This window comes from Dasypus novemcinctus, chromosome 9 (genome assembly GCF_030445035.2).
Source record: "Dasypus novemcinctus isolate mDasNov1 chromosome 9, mDasNov1.1.hap2, whole genome shotgun sequence".
Classification (NCBI taxonomy): Eukaryota; Metazoa; Chordata; class Mammalia; order Cingulata; family Dasypodidae; genus Dasypus; species Dasypus novemcinctus.
Window position 1 is genome coordinate 123624669 of NC_080681.1, and position 18345 is coordinate 123643013.

The following is an 18345-nucleotide window of genomic DNA, read 5'->3' on the forward strand; positions in this document are numbered from 1 at the left end:
GGGGCCCCCCTTTGTCAATGTGTTGTGTGCGTGCATAGAGCACTGGGGTGGCCGATCTGTCCGCAGGCCAGAATGACTGCCCCTCCTCTCCACCAAATGCGCAAGGGAGGAGCTCATGGGCCCATCCAGAGAGGGGAGAGGAACATGCTATGTGTTCTCTTAGATTTTGTGGTGACCAAAAGTATAAGTAGGAAACCCCAATCCTGTTCCCACCTGTGAAGGTGCAGAAGTGAGTGACTCGACCATTGTGGGATGGCGAGGTTTTCCTCCTTGGAAATTTTCACCAGCCAGAGATAGCTGATGCTTCATACAGAGGAATTCCTCAGCTCCTCTGCAGATGGAGAGTCTGAAAGAAACCCAACAGCCTGATTTCCCGGAGATCACAGGAAGGTCCGGACCATCCTAAGGTTTCTGCCACTGCCAGAGTAGCTTCCAGCTCTGAGCCATAGAAGAATGCTTAGTAGTAACAGCTAGCAGGCAGCGGGCACTGGGCTCCAGGCTTTCCTGCACTGGGTCATCTGTTACAGTCACCAGTGAGGCACATACCAACTCTGTCTCCATCTTACAGATCAAGGTCAAGGACCTTAGCCAAGGTCATGGAGTTGGTAAGTGGAAAAGTTGGCAAGAAACACAAAAAGAGGCACTGCAGAACTCTTTGTAAAAGCGAAAGACTGGAAACAGTCCACCACTAGGGGAGAAATACCTATCAATAGGGGACTCGTTAAATAAACTCCAACATGGCCATGCAGTGGAATACTACACAGTTACGAAAATGGAGGAAGACTGTGTCTTTAGACTGCAGTGGAATGATTCCAGCATATTTTGCTAAATTTAAAAAGCAAGATGCAAAACAGTGGGTATAGTACGCTATCTTTTACCTAAGAAAGGGGAGAGAAATAGAAACAAACTTTGCTTGTATTTACACAGTAAATCCAAATGTTCACTGATGGATGAACAAATTAACAGAGTGTGGTATATACTAACAATGAACTATTATTCAGCTATAAAAAAGAAGGAAGTCCTGATACACACAACATGGACAAACCTCGAAAACATGTGAAGTGAAAGAAGCCAGGTACAAAAGGTCACACATTATAGGATTCTATTTATATGAAATACCCAGAAGAGGTAAATCTGTAGGCAGAAAACAGGGTGGTGGTTGCCAGAGACTGGAGGAGGCGCAAGAGAGTGACTGCATACCAGGGATGGGGTCTCCTTCTGGGTGATGAAAATGCTTGAGAACCAGAGGTGGTGGTTGCACGACAACGTGAATGTACTAAATGCTACTGAATTGTCCCCTTCAATATGGCTAATTTTGTTATATGAATTTTACTTCAATTTAAAAAATGGAAAAAAAACCCCACAATACTTAAGGATAAACCCAAAACAGACAGAAATGGTAACCTATAAGGGGAGGGAGGACACAGGGGGTAGATGACAGGGAGGGAACTAGTCTTTGCTGAGTACTTTGTTGTCTTGATTTTGGAATCATGTCAATATTTCATATAATAATGAAACAAAATTAAATCAAAATTTTATAAGAAGGAAAGAAGTGGCTAGAGATGGGCTTTGAACCCAGGCCCGTCCAACCAGAGTCCCTGCTCTAACCACACCATCGTTTTCCCTCCCATGAGTACTCCCAGCAATAGAGTGAGCTGGCCAGGTCACCAGAAGGCAGAGATGGGGCCGAACCTCAAAATTTTGGGGGCTCCAGGGTTCCCTGGCTCTGGGTGGTGGTGGTTTGAGTACTCTAAGGAATGGGTGATCAGCTGTGTCCATCAATACTCTCCTCGCCTTCTCCCGCTGCAGCTCTGAAGTGGGCTTCTTTCCAAGCACATCATTAGGAATGCAGCGGGAACGACTGCTTACCTGTCTTCAGCTGGGCACACACCTTGCAAAACAGTAAGACATGCCCGCCTGGAAAGTCGCTGGCAAAGAGCTTCCCTGCAGGCCATCTTCTGTCACCCTCCCAGCAACTTGGGAACCGGGAGTCCCTGGGGACCAACACGAGGCTTCTGGGCTTCCTTTAGCTGAAGCCAGACCTTGAAAGCCCTCCCCATGGCGGCGGTGCAGGCTGGCTGCAAGCTGGGGGGCCTGCAGAGCAGGCTTTTGGGACCTTGGGGGTAATTTTACAGTGGGCTGGGGCACTGCTCTGGCCTCACACAAGCATGAAACTGAGTCTCAGCAATGTACTCTCGAGTAAATTTTACATTTTTCTCATTCTGCCAAAGAGGGGCAATATAAGTTATCTTCCCTAAAGAGTTGCTGGCGGCATAAATGATAGGTCATTTACGGGTTAAGCACCTGGTACTGGGGCCCAGTGAGGCAGGGTAGTATAGGAAACAGGGAAGGGGCTGAGGCCCACAGAGAACTTGGCCGCGAGACCCCGTCTGGAAACCCCACCTGGAAACCCCCTGCCACTAAGAAAGCCAGAGAGGCCCCGGTCACCAGGTCTCATTTGTAACTCTTTCTGTGGTCAAAGAGAAGCCCTGGATAACCCCAAACAGGCCTCCTCATTGGGCCCCTGAGCGCCAGCAGGCGGGGGTCGTAAGGCAGCCAGTCAGAACAGCCAACAGCTGGGACCCCTCCCCAACATCAGGAAGGAGGAGGGGGGCAGGTTTTCTAAAGGCCTAAGGGGCGACACTGGCGCCTCCCCTTGCAGCATGCCCACAATCTGTCTCAGACTGTGTCCTGTTTTTCTTTGTTTCGTAATAAACTCTTTGCTCCCTATGGCGTGTCCTTAAATTCTTTCATGCCACATAAGCCAAGAACCTCGAAGCCCTGAACCCAGAGCCTTCCGCCACCATCAGCACAGAGGCTGCTGTTACTGGCGAGTCACCCTCAGAGGCTCTGAGAAACAGCCCCCGCCTCACCTGGGCTGACTGTCCCTTCCACAGCTCCGCCCGGCTCAGAGCCGCCGCCTCCTCCTGTCAACCCACCTGCGTTCTCCCCTAGTGGAAGTATCCAGAAGAGGTCAATCTGTGAGGGTGCAGCCCCATCGCCAGCAGCTCCAGGGACCGTCCCCTCTCCCCCGGCAGCGGCTGGCTCAGCTCAGCCCAGCCCCTCTCTCTGCTAACTGTAACGTAAAGCCACATCCAACTCCAGCTCGCCGTCATTTTGAGGATTAACTAACCCATCACATGAAGGACATGGCCGAGGCGATTGTCAGGCAGCCCGGAACCTGAGGCCGCTGGTTTCCTCGGCTGCAGGACTCTTGTGAGCCAAGCGACTGGGCAGAACCTCTCAGCATATGCAGGCGCTGGGCTCACCAGCCTTCCGTCTGCCCCGCCGGCTCTGAACCCTTTTAAGCTTCTCTTTGTTCTTTAAGGGACAGAGAGGGTGATAAGATAAAGGGATCAGGATTTCAGACACCAAAGAGCTCTTGTTTGTGTTTTTAATAGTACTGAATACATTTATATTTTCCCTCTTGGCACTAACCTCTTGACCGAAAATATACCTTTCTGATGTTATGTTTTGTAAATCTCGAAGGTCCACAGATACCTACAGAGTGCACCCACCTCTGCTCAGGAGGTATGATATCTATAATAGAAAATAGTAACATATCAATATTTATTGAACACCTGCTATGTGCTCAGCAGTACACCAGAAGCTCAGAAGTCCACTACCCCTGAGGGAAAAAGAAAGAGCTACATATATTCAGCACCTACTGTCTACTAGGCATTTTTTTTTTCATTTTAAAAATTATTGAAGTATAACATTCATACACAAACATATTTAAACAATAAGTGTATAGTAAAAGTCATCATACAGGGCTCCCATACAGCATCCTACCACCACCACCTGGCATTGCTGTGAAACATTTGTTACAAACTATGAAAGGGCATCGTCAAAATATTACTAGGCACTTTAATTGCACCATTTTGTTTAATTGTCACAACTCTAGGAAGTGGGTATCATTATCACATTTCACAGGTAAGGAGAGACTCAGAAAGCTCCACACCTTGTCAAGGTCATTTGTCGTAGTGGGAGCTAGAATTCCAGTCTAGTTCTGTCTGCCTGTAAGAGCTGGGTCGTCCCGGCTAGAATACAGTGGAGAGAGAAAAGGGCACATGTGATACTCAGTCGACAGCACAAGGCAGCAGGTTTTTAAACCTGGGCTGTGAAGATGAAGAGCAAATGAATCCATTGGCAAGGGAGAGCCAGAAGGTCAGGAGGACTTCTTGACAGAGGCAGCCCAGCCGAGTGCCGTCGGGACCTGAGGATCAGGGTGGAGGTGAGGGAAGATGTGCCACATAAAGCTGGCCCTGGGCTGGAATGAACCTAAGCGAGGACAACAGCAGATGGTGGGTCCTGACGTCAGCTGGGTGGGACCCAGGGCTGGGACACCCGGCAGAGCTGTCGGGACCAGATGAAGTGGCAGCAGGAAGCCACTGGGCTGGATGGAAGCAACGCCTTGGAGGACGAGATGCCTCAGGAGAGGTCCAAACAAGGGGTGCGCTGCCCAGGGGAGGAGGTGAGGAAGATGAGACTCCTACAGATGGAATCTCCAGGCTGCTGTGCAGCACAAGGGGCAGGGAAGGGCCCACTGGATTACAGATTGCTTTGGCTCCCCCAGGTCACATCGCACCTCTGCACAGAACCCTTGGCTATCTTTCTCTTGCCCTTAAGATCAAGTCCAAATACCTCCTGTCATTTAAGGCGCCCCACAACCTGGCCTCAATCCACCCTTTTGGGTTTCCCACCCACGCCTCTCCTACTCTCCTAAATAAATCCTCTGCTGTCGCCAGACTGAATGACTCAAGCTACTCCAGCCTACCCTCTACCCCCACCCCAAACTGGCCTCCCTGGAGCCCACCTGCCAGCTGGACCCTTACGGAGAACGTGGTCCAGGGTGCTCACTTGGCAAGGAATCACCTCTGATCTCTTTTCCGGCACCCGCTTGGATAATTAACATTTTATTGTTTTTAACTTTTTGCTGTGGGTGTCTTATCTCCCTAATGAGCCGGCCCTGTCCTCGAGGGCACGTTCTTTTCACAGTGGTGGCCTCAATTCGGGAAGGCATTTCGCCTTTCTGACTTAGTTTCCTCATCTGCAAAAGGAGCCAGGCTTGTCCTCCCATAGGGCACAGTGCCAGGGACACAGGAGCCCATCAACCAGCCCTTCCCTCCGGGGCGGCCAGCGGAGGGAAGGTGGGTGCCCCAGGACAGAGGAAAAGGGGAGCTACCTCCTAGGGAGGATGGAGGGGGCCCGGAACCCACCCGAGGGACCCTTTATCATCTTAACCTGTTCTTCTAAGGGGCCATCAGCGTCACACTGAGACCGTTTAGAGAGAGCCCGCACGCTCGCCGCCTTTGAAAGGCCACAGCCCACCTTCTTCAGCAAATGGAGGGACCTTGAGTTACAAAATCTGGACCGGCTCCCCGGGGGCAGGCCGGCCGCCCCCGGCCCCCCCCCCCCGGGGCTGGCACCCCTGCGGCCCGCGCGCGCCGCCCTCCACCTGCCTGCCGGCGCGGTCCCCCGCGCCCCCGCGAGCACCTTGCCGGCCCCCGCCAACTGCCCCCATCGTTTACTGCGCGGGAGGGACCCCGAGGACGCGCCCGCAGGCCACACCGCGCGGCCCCGCACCCGGCACCCGCGCTCCTGGGGGCGGCCGGGGGCGCGGGGGCGCCAGCCCGCAGGCGACGGCGGGAGGTGCGGGTCCCCGGGTGCCGCTCGCTGGGTGTGGGGGCTGGGGACGCGCGTGGGGACCCGGGCTCGAGGCCCTCGGGCGGTGGGGCGGTGCCCTCCCGGCCTCGCGGGGACCCACCTCGGGGCGCGTTCCCCGCCCCCCGCGCGCGCCCGCGCCGCCCCGCCGCGCCTCGCGCCCCGCCTCGCGCCCGCCTCCCGCGCGCTCCCGGCCCGCCTCCCGCGCGCGCGCGCGCCTCCCGCCGCCTCCCCGCCCCCGGCCGGGTACCCTCGGCGGACCCGAGAGAGAGCGGCGCCGCCATCTTGGTCGCTGCGGCCGGCTCCAGCGCGGCGCTGCCTCGGCCGAGGAGGGAGGGCGCGCGCGGCCCAGCGGCTCGGCCCGGCTCGGCCCCCCCGAGCTCGCCGCGGCGCCCCGCAGCCGGCCCCGGGCCGCGAGAGCCCCGCTCGGCGCCCGCGCGCGGCCCTGCCGCTCCCGTCCCGGCGGGCGCCGGAGCCCGAGCGATGCCGCGCCGCCCCGCGCCCGCGCCGGCCCCGGCCGCCTGGCTGCTGCTGGCCGCGCTGCTGGGCGCCCGCGGGGGCTGGGCCGCGCGAGGTAAGCGCTCGGGGCCGGGGCGCGGGGGGTCGGGCGGGGGCGCGGCGCGGCGGGGCGCGGGCTGCTGCTGGCGGCACGGGGCCGGGGGCCGTGCGCCCGGGCCCCCCGCGGCGGCACCCGCAGCCTGGGGATGCGCGGCCGCGGGGCGAGGCTCGGTCCGTGGCTCGTGGGCTCGGGTGGGCCCCAGGCCGGGGGGCGGCACGCACAGTGTTGGGTGGGTGCTTACATAAGGACCCACTCCTCCGCTTGCCTTCTCCAAGATCGCGCTGCTCCGCGGGCGACGGCGCAGCGCGGACCCTGCCTCTCCCCGCGTCCGCCTGCTCCCAGGGTCTCCAACGGAGCGAGGGGAAACTCCCCCCCCCCACACACACACCGTTTTCACCCAAAGGTGAAATTGTCACGAGGTTTACGACTGGTTCTCACCCCGTGTTGGGCACCTCGGTCTCCTGCACCCCCGAACCCCGGTGCAGATTTTCTGATGGTCATTGAGATTGGGCAGGAGCCTACACGGCCTCAATGGAGACGAGAAAACACACCCTTTCAATGACTCATTAGCCTCTTAGGACCGAAATTATTTTCCGGCTACATGGCAAATAGTATTTCTTGGTAAACAGATTCTTTTAGCTTTTTAACCTTCAGCCGTTTAACCTGTAAAACGTTACAAGCTTTCTGATATTGATTGATCGTGCCAACGAAAAGCTTACGCATTGCAGATATATGCTTCTGAATGGATCTTGAAATCGTGAACGTTTTCTTTGGCTTTGCAGCAAAGTAGTCTCGGTGTAACCTAGAGAGTATTTGAATCTAGTCTTCTGGTTTTTCAATAAAATTATTATTTTTTAATTCAGATTTCGTGGGGATTTGGCAGAAGTCTAAATGAGACTCACATTTCCATTTAGCAAGCTTTTGCAATTCTTTTTTCTCCTTAGCATGACATATCAGAAGAAGTATGGTGTTTACAGATTCAAGGGCAGAAGAGGCAAAATGCATCTTTTGTTCCCTGTTCCTTTCTTAACATCGAGGATGATAAACTTTGAATACTTCATATCATGTCTAAATTGCTGTTGATGGTCAAATTCAGATCTTAAAGGCACTAAGTATCTAATTGCTCCAAGTTTACAATTTGATTTTCAGTTTCATCAAGCTGAGTTTAAAATGTCTTTTCAGATATTAGCTGGAGGTGTGAAAGTCGAATATATCAAGGAAAAAAGCTTATAATATATGTTAAAGATTTGATTTTCTTAGGAAAACCCATACAGTTTTTGGGTATTTGGGTATTTGGGGAACAGTTCAAGTATATTTAGTTTAGTCAGTGATAACGTATGTTTTAAGTTTGTCCATTCACCTGCATTTGCTATTGTTACTTTGGACAGTTAGTTACCATAAATATCAACCATCAAATGCCTGCCTTGGCTCACAGAAATCTTACATTAGAGAGGTGCTAGGTCTTGAGTTCTTTGTAATTTGATAGGTTTCTGAAAGCTTTCCTTGGTGCAGGATTCTTAGTCTTCAAAATATAACCACATTTTTAAAAAATCAGTTATTCTATTGCTTTTTTTTTTCACCTTTCAAGTTGGGGAAATGTCTTGTGAATATTACATAAAATACTCATTTTGTAATGTTACAAATAAATTTATATTTAAATAGCAATTTGTGGAGACACTTTCTGTGGGCTCATTTTAAAAGGTGATCATTTCAACTAATACCTGAATTTTTTATTGCTGCAAGGCAGTATGGTAGGAACTGGTTTGCAAACTCTAGCTGCCTGTAATAATTGAGGGGATAAAAATAACATAAAACTGTTGGAGAGCATGATAGCTTTTGCAACATAAATTGCATTTGACTATTAGTGGTTTTATGAAGAACCCTAAATTTCACTTTAATTGTAGCTGTAGTTCTCAAGAAACAACAAATTAACCAAAATATTTGGAGACATAGCCTTGGCACGTGTTCATTCCCTGGAAAGCCCTATTCTTCTCTCTGATTAGTCAATAATCAGCAAGTAGAGGATTGAAGTAGAAAAAGTAGAAAGCTTATCTGAATACTAAAATTTATTTTTAAAAATTAAATAAAATCATGTAATACACTTAAAAGCCAAATAAATAGTATCCACTTTCATCCGCTATTTGCAGACACTGCTCAGGTCCCCCCCCCCCCCCACCTCTCCCTAAATCTCCTTTCCCCGTTCCACTTGTCCTCTTCTCTGCTCTTATCCCATTCTAATATGCTTTGTTAACTTTTGTTTGTCAGTCTCCCCTCACTAAAACAAATATCTTGAGATGGTTTTTTCGGTCTGTTTGGTTTACAAATGTATCCTATTACCCAAGCCTTGTATCCAGTAGGCAATCTTCACTGGTGATTTATTGAAAGGATGGCTCTCTTTCAGCTTAAGCAATACAGTACTTAAAAAAAAAAAAAATCAGTTTTATTGGTATATTTATAAAGCATACAGTTCATCCAAAGTGTCCAATCAGTGGTATTTGGTATGATCACATAGTTGGTGCATTCATCACTTCGGTCACTATTAGGGTTTTTTCATTGTTTCAATAATAATAAACAAAAAACAGACAAAATTTTTCACCTCTCAATCTCTCTGTGTTTCCCCTGCTTTACTTAGTTGCTATTTCTGGCTTTTTCTTTGCACAATTATTTATTTGTCAAGCAGTTTTATTGAGATACACTCATATACACACAGTCTACCTAAAATGTATAATCAATGGCTTAGTATAATCACAATGTTGTGCATTCATCATCACAAACATTTCAGAATTATTTCATTACTCCAAAAAGGAAAACTCCACACCCCTTAGCATGCCTTCCTTAGCCCTACATAACCATTACTCAAATTTCATCTTTATAAATTGATTTATATTTACATTTTATATAAATGAAATCATACACTATGTTACATAATGTATTTATTTCATACTTTGTAGTCATACAGTATTTGTCCTGTTGTGTCTGACTTGCTTCACTCAATATAATGTCCTCAAGTTTCACCCATGTTGTCATATGCTTTATGACTTCATTTCTTACAGCTGTATGATGTTCCAGCATGTGAATATACCACAATTTGCTTATCCATTCACTGGTTGATGGACACCTGGGTTATTTCCAACTTTTGGCAGTTGTGAATAATGTTGCTGTGAACCTTGGTGTGCAGATGTCTATTCATGTCATTCCTCTCAGATCTTCTGGGTATATACCCAGTAGTGGTATTGCAGGGTCATGAGGCAAATCTATATTCAACTTCTTTAGGAACTGACAAACGGTCCTCCACAGGGGCTGTACCATTCTTCATTCCCACCAACAGTGAATAAGTGTTCCTATTTCTCTCCATTCTCTCCAACACTCTTAGTTCTCTTATCTTTTTTTTTTTTAATTTTATTCATTTTGTAAAAATATTACATTCAAAAAATATGAGGTCCCATTCAACCCCCCCACCCCCACCCCACCACTCCCCCTCCAGCAACACTCACTCCCATCATCATGACACATCCATTGCATTTGGTAAGTATATCTCTGGGCATCTCTGCACCTCATGGTCAATGGTCCACATCATAGCCCATACTCTCCCACGTTCCATCCAGTGGGCCCTGGGAGGATTTACAATGTCCGGTAATTGTCCCTGAAGCACCACCCAGGACAACTCCAAGTCCCAAAAACGCCTCCACATCTCATCTCTTCCTCCCATTCCCCATACCCATCAGCCACCATGGCCACTTTTCCCACACCAATGCCACCTTTTCTCTGTGGACCTTGGATTGGTTGTGTCTGTTGCACCTCTATGTCAGGAGGAGGCTCAGATTCCACATGGATACTGGATGCAATCCTCCTGCTTTCAGTTGTAGGCACTCTAGGCTCCATGGTGTGGTGGTTGACATTCTTCAACTCCATGTTAGCTGAGTGGGGTAAGTCCAATAGTTCTCTATCTTTTTAATAGTGGCCATTCTGATAGATGTGAAATGATATCTCACTGTATTTAGATTTGCATTTCCCTAAATGTATTGGAGTAAGATGGCTGCTGACATCTGCAAGGGTTCAGGCTTCCTGGGTTCCTCTCTTCCAGGGTCTTGCTTCTCTCTGGGTTCAGGTTTCCTCTCTTCTCAGGGCTTGCTGCTTCTTTTGCTCAATGTTCCTCTCTTCCTGGGGCTGGCTTCTCTTTCCTCTGTGAGTTTACTGCCTGGGCTCCAGCTTAAGGCTTCAGCATCAAACTCCAACATTAACCCCCCCCCCCCCCCAAACTCTGTCCTTTGTCATGCCTTTTATCTGTGATAACTTGGTGAGTGGGGACTCAACACCCTAATGACATGGCCCAATCAAAGCCCTAATCATAACTTAATCATGCCCATGTACAGACCAGATTACAAACATAATCCAGTATCTATTTTTGAAATTCATAACCATATCAAACTGCTATGTGATGTCGAACATTTTTTCATGTATTTTTTTTTGTCATTTGTCAATATAGTATTCTTGCATCTAATTTTTCACCTGACAGATAAATCCTCAATACTGAGGGGGGAAAAATGCATTACAGAATATTAAAAATTCTGATATGTGGATATGGGAATTCATAGTAATTTTTCAGGGATCCATTTCATTGATTGCAGTGTTGGAAATATTAGATAATAAAAATTTATATCAATTTTTGAAGTCTGTAGCTCTGGTGGCTACCATTCTGGGTCCATTTAGAAAATACTGCAGCTCCCAGTTCTTTTGGGAAAATGGTTCATTAATTTGTGATCTTGTTTTTCAGAAAAAAACTTTGAAGAAAAAGTCATCTGAATATGGACGTCAGTTTTACATTTAATCTAATCTTTTTATTGCTGAAAGTAAATATTCATGTAGGAAACCTATATAATTGCTAAAGAAAATAAAATATTACTAATTCTGACTTTTCTAATTTAATAGCTGTAAAATTTGACTAACTAGAATCTTCAGTTAACTGAAAGTCATCTTTTGGTTGCCTATTACTTTTAGAAGGAAAGAAGCATAAAGTCAAACAGTTTCATAGTAATTCTACATGTAGGAGCTCATATAATACACTGTGTCAATATTACTTGATATATATACATGTATTTTAAGGAGGTACCGGGGCTGGAACCCAGGACCTCATACGTGGGAAGCAGGCACTCAACCACTGACCTGCATCTGCCCCCCCCCCCCCCAGTGAAACTAGGTTTTTTCATTTGTGTTTTTGTTTTCAGGAGGTACTGGGGATTGAACCCAGGACCTTGAAAATGGGAAAAGCAGGTGCTCAACCACTTGAGCTATATCTGCTCCCCTACTTGATTGTTGAGCCTTAAAAGAAGCAACTAATATTTCAGTTTCGGATATGAGGAATATGGACAATAAACGAAATAATTAAATATGAAAAAGTTTTTGTACTGCAATTAGAAAATGCTGTAATTTCATGACACTCATCTGAGGACTTAAGTTTGTCAAACCAGTTAATTTTTAAAAAACGAGGAACCTGAGGTTATGTTAAGATCTTTAAAACATGAAAAAAGAATTATTATCTTCTTACTTTCTGAGGCAAAAGTTATAAATTTTGTGCGGTAGAGTTTTCATTTGTGAGTTGAAACAAAATAGGAAATCAGATTATCTTGAAAATCCCCAAGGGTGTACTTCTCAGTTGTTCTGGGTAATTGAAGTTTTAGAAATCTTGCATTTTCTGTTATGCTTTTTCTGTGGTCTTGATGTGGCAGGAGCAGCATTGCTTGGAGAAATGCTGTGTCTTTATAAATTAAATTTAAATGGTTGACTTGCTATAAAATATAGATCTGAGTACAGCTTCAAGAATATGTGTTCAAGATTGGTGGAAGTGAGTTATGCAATGGTGTGTTATAGGATTGTAGGAAAAAACTCAGATGTGGCATTTTTGTACAAAAGAGGCTATATACAGGCCAGAGATAGGGACCCTTAAATTCTGACACCCCCCCGCCCTGTGTGTCATTGATGAATATGTGCTCGTCTTTTCCGTAAGTGTCACTTCTTAGGGGTTAGAATACTGCATTTGGATGTCTCTGATTTGACTGGTTTTCTTCCATATGTTTTTGACATATTTTTGTTCCTTTTCTTATTTAGCTTTAAGTTGATACTGTTATTATTAGATTAGAAAATTTCACAAGATCTGTTCCTAAGACTTTATTTTTAAAGGTTCTTAGCAAAGATTCAGTTACTTCAAAATATCTGCATTTAGAACATTTTAAAAACCTATTAACACGTCTGAATGTCAGCTTTGTTCCATTGCAGAACTCCAGTAAGAAGTATGGGGTAGCATAACATGGATTTCTTTTTTATCTTTTTGGTTAGACTTGAATGTTTTCTTTCAGAAGCTGTCTCTTCTGGACCAGTCTGATTCTTGAGTGACACAAATTTCTATAGAATCTGCTGCTTAAAAGGCTACTTTGATCTGTACTTTCTTGAATTTGTTGTTTGGGACAAAAGAAGACTTTTCTCCCTACAGCCACTCTTTTTTTCCCCTTAATAGCTTTATTGAGATATATCTACATAGAACACACTTCACCCATATGCTGCTAAGTAAATGTTTTCATATGGACAGATGTTTTCATTTCTCTTGGGTATATAGTAAGAGTGAAATTACTGGGTCATATGGCAACTTTATGGTTAACTTTTTGAGGATATGCCAGACTGTCTTCCAAACCGGCCCCTTCATCCCACACCCACCCTTTTTAAAGATCGCTTTATGGAGATATAATTCACATGCCGTACAGTTCGCCCACTTAGAGTTCAGTGGTTTTTAGTATACTCACAGATACGTGCAACCATCACCACAGTTGGTTTTAGGACATTTTCATCACTTCATCACCTCGAGAAGAAAGTCCAGCCTTTAGCCATTGGTCCCCCATCAGCCCCCCACCCCCATCATTAAGCACCCCGACGCCCGCCATCGGGCATCTGATAGGTCACGTTGTTTAGCAGGTATCTAATTAGAGGCTTAAGGTGCTGGGTTTTTTTCCTGTTCGAGGGGCAAACTGGCCTCCCTTAGCCGTTCTCTCCCCTGCTTCTACCCAGGACTTCCGACTTGTGGGTCGAAAGGCGCTTTCCAAGGTCCGTCCTCTCTGCTGTTTTACAGCCTTCCCTGTAGAACCCCGTGTCTTCACACCATCCTGACAAGCCATCCTTCAGCCTCTGTTTGAATTTTTCTAGTGCTGGACGCTCGCCAGCTCGCAGAGCGGCCCTTTGCTTAAACACGTCCTTTCAGTGGAGCTTGGGCCTGCTCGCCCTAGACGCCACCCGTCCGCCCTTCGCGTCCTCGGGGCATCCAGCCCCGCAGCTGTTCTTAGGGCGCTGGCCTTCGGGGGGCTGAGCATCCGTGCATGGCTGCAGCCTGCTGCTGACCTCTGGTGGGGACCCACCCGGGGACCCCCACCCAGGAGCCAAATGCAGACTTCTCCTTTATGGAAGGGCCTGGAGATAACGCTAATGTTCTTCAAAATGCCACCAGTTTAGATGACATTTCTTCACCCATTCATTTTTTGGTTACATTAATTGGCTAAAAATATGCTTGGTTAAAGTAAACAAGATTGTTCTATTGATTTTATTGCTTAACTGTTTGTTATTTACCAAAACTTCAACCACAGTATAAAAGGCTTGAAAATGCTTCTTTACACTCAAAGCAAATTTGAAAATTCTGTAAAAATGAATGTCACCTTTGTTTAAATAGATACTTAAAGTGACAAAGACATTTTTTCTGAGTTCTTCCTAATACTACAATTTCTCTTGTATATAATATAGTACTTCCACTTTACAAATCACCTAGAAAAAAGTTGGTAATCATAAACTTCAGTTGAAGAAATGTCAAACTTTGGAGTGGTTTGTATACCACTGTCTAAGTGGCTGTTTTTGCTAGGGAAATGAAGTTCTGAGTCCAGTCAACTTCCCACCGTATGGCAGCTCTGCAAGGTGAAAGTTTATTCCGTATCCTGACCGCAAAAACCTGTTCCTCAAAAGTAGAGAACTTTAAAGAAATTATCAAATACGGCAAAATTGACATTAAATGGTAATCAAGAACAAAGGCAAGAACAAATGAAAGAGAAACATGGGAATCTGGGAAGGAAAAGAAGTGAGTTCTCTGAATGGGACGGGGCGTTTCCGTGCTGCTGGGTGGCATGGGGACGGATCCCAGGTGGGCTGCAGGAGTCTTGGATATTTGCTCACAGGCAGATTCCTGCACTTCCTTCCAAAGATTCTGATTCAGTAGATCTAGGGTTTAAGTGGCTTTTAAATAACCTAATTTAGTCCATCTGAAATGCTGGGTCCAGTCACGTGGGATTTTGCATATTTCCGATGTAGTGAATGATGAATAATGTCGACAGGGTCAGCTGTAAAATTCATGGGGCTCAGCACAAAATGAAAATGCAAGGCCCCTCGTTAAAAAAATCACTAAGAATTTCGGGACAGCAATAGAACATGAACCAAGCATGGGGCTCTGCACACCCCACAGGGGCCTGACTGTCAAGACCCAGGGTGTGTGCTTAGCCCACGGCCCCTGCCTGCCTTGAGGTGAGCCGGCTGCTGCTCGCTCCCCGCACCCCCACTGCCTCTGCCCTCCGGATCCTGCCACCTCTTCTTCTCCGGTGGCCTCAGGCTGGGGACCGCTTACCGTCCTTTGTCCCCAGCACCTAGACAAGGGTGGACTGTACTAAATGCACAGTAGATGTTTGTGAAATGAGTAGAGGATGAGAGCAAACCACAAAGGCTGTCGAAGAATAGGGTCACATAATTTGGGGGATTAAAGCCTTTGCATCAAGGAGATAGATTTACCCTTAAAAAACCTTAACTGATTCATGCCAGTTTCCTACCACTTATGGAATTAATAACAAGGATAACAGCAATAATTAAAGTTCATATATTCTTGGATAATTCCTAATCTTTGTTTTTCTGCCATGCATTTCAAACATTTACCAGAATAGTTAATAAGTAGCAAAATGCACTGACTTGAATTTGATTTTCTCCTTGGGCTAAAATTAAAGAACAGCGGAGCGGGTAGCAGTTGTATTTCAGTGCCTTACTGACTAGTGCGAAGTTAATGGTAGGGTACCTGGATAATCCTCAGACTGGATTATAAAGCCACGAGTTGGCGATATTTCTCATCTTGCTTTTGAATTGTTTGTAAATATCCACTGATATCTGCTCATGATTCCCTGCATAAAGCGTTTTCAGTTGACCAGGGTTTAAAAAGCTGCAGGCCCAAATTTATGAGCACCTTCTCTCACTTAACTAAGAAAAGGAAATAATAAGTGTTTTCTAAATATTATTCAAAGCCAAGGATAGAAGGTAAATATTGACTCAGGTCCTTTTTTTTTTTTAAAAAAAAGATTTATTTATTTATTTAATTCCCCCCCCTCCCCTGGTTGTCTGTTCTCTGTGTCTATTTGCTGCGTCTTGTTTCTTTGTCCGCTTCTGTTGTCGTCAGCGGCACGGGAAGTGTGGGCGGTGCCATTCCTGGGCAGGCTGCTCTTTCTTTTCACGCTGGGCGGCTTTCCTCACGGGCGCACTCCTTGCGCGTGGGGCTCCCCCACGCGGGGGACACCCTTGCGTGGCACGGCACTCCTTGCGCGCGTCAGCGCTGCGCATGGCCAGCTGCACACGGGTCAAGGAGGCCTGGGGTTTGAACCGCGGACCTCCCATATGGTAGACGGACGCCCTAACCACTGGGCCAAAGTCCGTTTCCCTCAGGTCCTTTTTGATGTGAAATCTGACATTTTTAAAGCTCTTCTAAATTAGAACATGTCCTACTGGGATAATGCCTTATTTTCCCCTTGTGATTTTAATAATGACCACAACATTAATATTTGAATGAAATATTGTTTTAGATGGGTCACTAATGCTAGTGATTAATATATATATTTGCTTATTCAATAGTTCATTAACTCCATTCTTTTCTAGAATTATTCTTTCTGAGTATTCATCAAAGGTTCGAGATTTTCACCACGATTTAAAAAAATGTAACGCTTGTGGCACAAGGGTCTCACAGGCCTGTTGTGACCGCGTTGTGTTTTCGTGGCTCTGTTACGCGTGTCTTAGATTGCTTTAGGATCGTGGGCGAGCAGAGGAGAGAACCAGGGTATGTGCGGAATGAGATTCCCGGTGGGTGTGGGCAGCCGTTTGGACTTCGGGGAGGTCGCTGGCCACTGAGGGCCGCGGACGGCGGTCAGGCTGCTGGTTAGAAGGTGGATGACCTTCAGGGCGTGTGGAGAGAGGTCTGGGGGTGAGCCTGACCACTGAGACCAGAGGCCTGCATGGGGTGAGGCCTCCTCAGGCTGGCTGCTGGGGGTGGCCTAGTGGGGTGGAGGTCCTCTCTCAGGAGGGCCCTGGGAGGCCGTGGGCGGCAGAGGGGCAGCGTGGGGTCGGGGTCCCAGCCCTCGTGGCGGGCCGCGGCGTGGGCCATGGGTGCCTCCTGCTTAGTCTTAGCCCTGGTGGGCTGAGTGAGGCCAGGGCAGAGGGAGAGAGGAGGTGGGTCATGCAGGCCAGGCTCAGTTGGTTAAGCTTGGAGGGAGAAGGCGAGGAGGGTTTCCTGAAGTTTCTCTATTATCTGGCCCAGCTCAGGGGGGTAGGAGAGCAGATAGGGATTATTTGGGGCCCAAGCCTTGGCTTAGGTGAGGGCTGCTCTGACTGTACCTTTTTACCTGTTGGAGACCCAAGTATGGTCAGGCGGGACCCCCAATGCCTGAGAAGCCCCCAGCAGTGGCCAGCAGAAGCTGGTCCGTGCCGTGTTCTGGTCGGACTGAGCTCTTTTCTCTTGGATGCGCAGGCACGTGGTGTTTGTGGATCCTCCAGCCTATAAGCCAGACTCGCCCCGAGCCGAAAGGCCTGGACTGCCTCGGCTCTACGGCTTCGTCCACCGCCTGCTCTCCAGCCGCCCTCACCCAGCTTGGTTTGAGACGGTGATCCTGTGACCTACCTCGAGCCATTTCGGATTCCCAAATGACCTTAAAACGTAACTGGTATCGATCTATTCGGAGCTGAAGTTGGAACCAAAATTTTATTTTCCCATGGAAACAAACTGTTTTAAGCTCCCAAAGTGACCCACAGAGGCCTGTCCTATAACAAGTAGAAAAAGCACAAGTTTGCAGTGGGGGGGGGGGACCCACACTCGTTACAATATTAGTAATTATATTCACCAAAAATGAGGAGCTAGTTAAAATGCTATAGTAAGTAGGCTTTGAAGTAATAAAGCAGCTCCTCAGAAGACCCTGGCGGGCGTCAGCCACCCTCAGCGGCTCCTTGACTCACGCGGGGATTGAAGAGAAGCCGGAAGTAAGGAAAGACTGAGCAGGAGGAGGCGGAACCAGTGAGAGGAAAAGGAGCGGACCCCGCCTGGGTGGGTGAGGGCCTCCAAGCCAAGAGGACCAGTAGGGAGGGGTCATGGCCAAGGAGCCCCCCACCCCTCTGGGCCCACCTGGCAGCCCCACCCCGAGTGGCCTGGCCGGGGGTGCCTGGGAGGTGGGCCCGGCTCGGGAGGCCTCAGTGGCCATGTCTCCACAGCACCGGACCACCTGGGCACGCAAGCCCGTGCCTTGTGCAGAGTACCTGCTGATGCATGTTTAAATAAATTACTTACGGCCAGGTGCACTTCATTTTCATCAAAGACAATTTTACTTAAGGATTACTTTTAAAGCCATTTCTTGGGAAGCAGATTTGGCTCAATGGATAGAGCATCCACCTACCACATGGGAGGTCCAGGGTTCAAACCCAGGGCCTCCTGACCCGTGTGGTGAACTGGCCCACGCGCAGTGCTGATGCGCACAAGGAGTGCCGTGCCATGCAGGGGTGTCTCCTTCGTAGGGGGACAAGGAGTGCGCCCCGTAAGGAGAGCCGCCCAGCGCGAAAAAAGTGTAGCCTGCCCAGGAGTGGCGCCGCATACACGGAGAGCTGACACAGCAAGATGTTACAACAAAAAGAGACACAGATTCCTGGTGCCACTGACAAGAATATAAGCAGACCCAGAAGAACACTCAGCGAACGGACACAGAGAGCAGACAACTGGCAGGGAGTCGGGGGCGGGGGGGGGGGGGGGGAATAAATCTTAAAAAATAAAGCCATTTCTTGAATTTTCCATGTTTCCAAACCTATAT

At 47.9% G+C, this 18345-nt stretch overlaps 1 protein-coding gene across 1 annotated transcript in view; it reads left to right on the forward strand.

The window, feature by feature from the left end:
- The first annotated feature begins 5979 nt into the window (after positions 1–5979).
- CLSTN1 (calsyntenin 1) overlaps positions 5980–18345 on the forward strand; it is a 78161-nt gene continuing 65795 nt past the window's right edge. The window contains 1 exon segment of the mRNA XM_058304459.2: positions 5980–6238. Coding sequence (XP_058160442.1) covers positions 6148–6238 — 91 coding nt within the window. The 5' untranslated portion in view covers positions 5980–6147.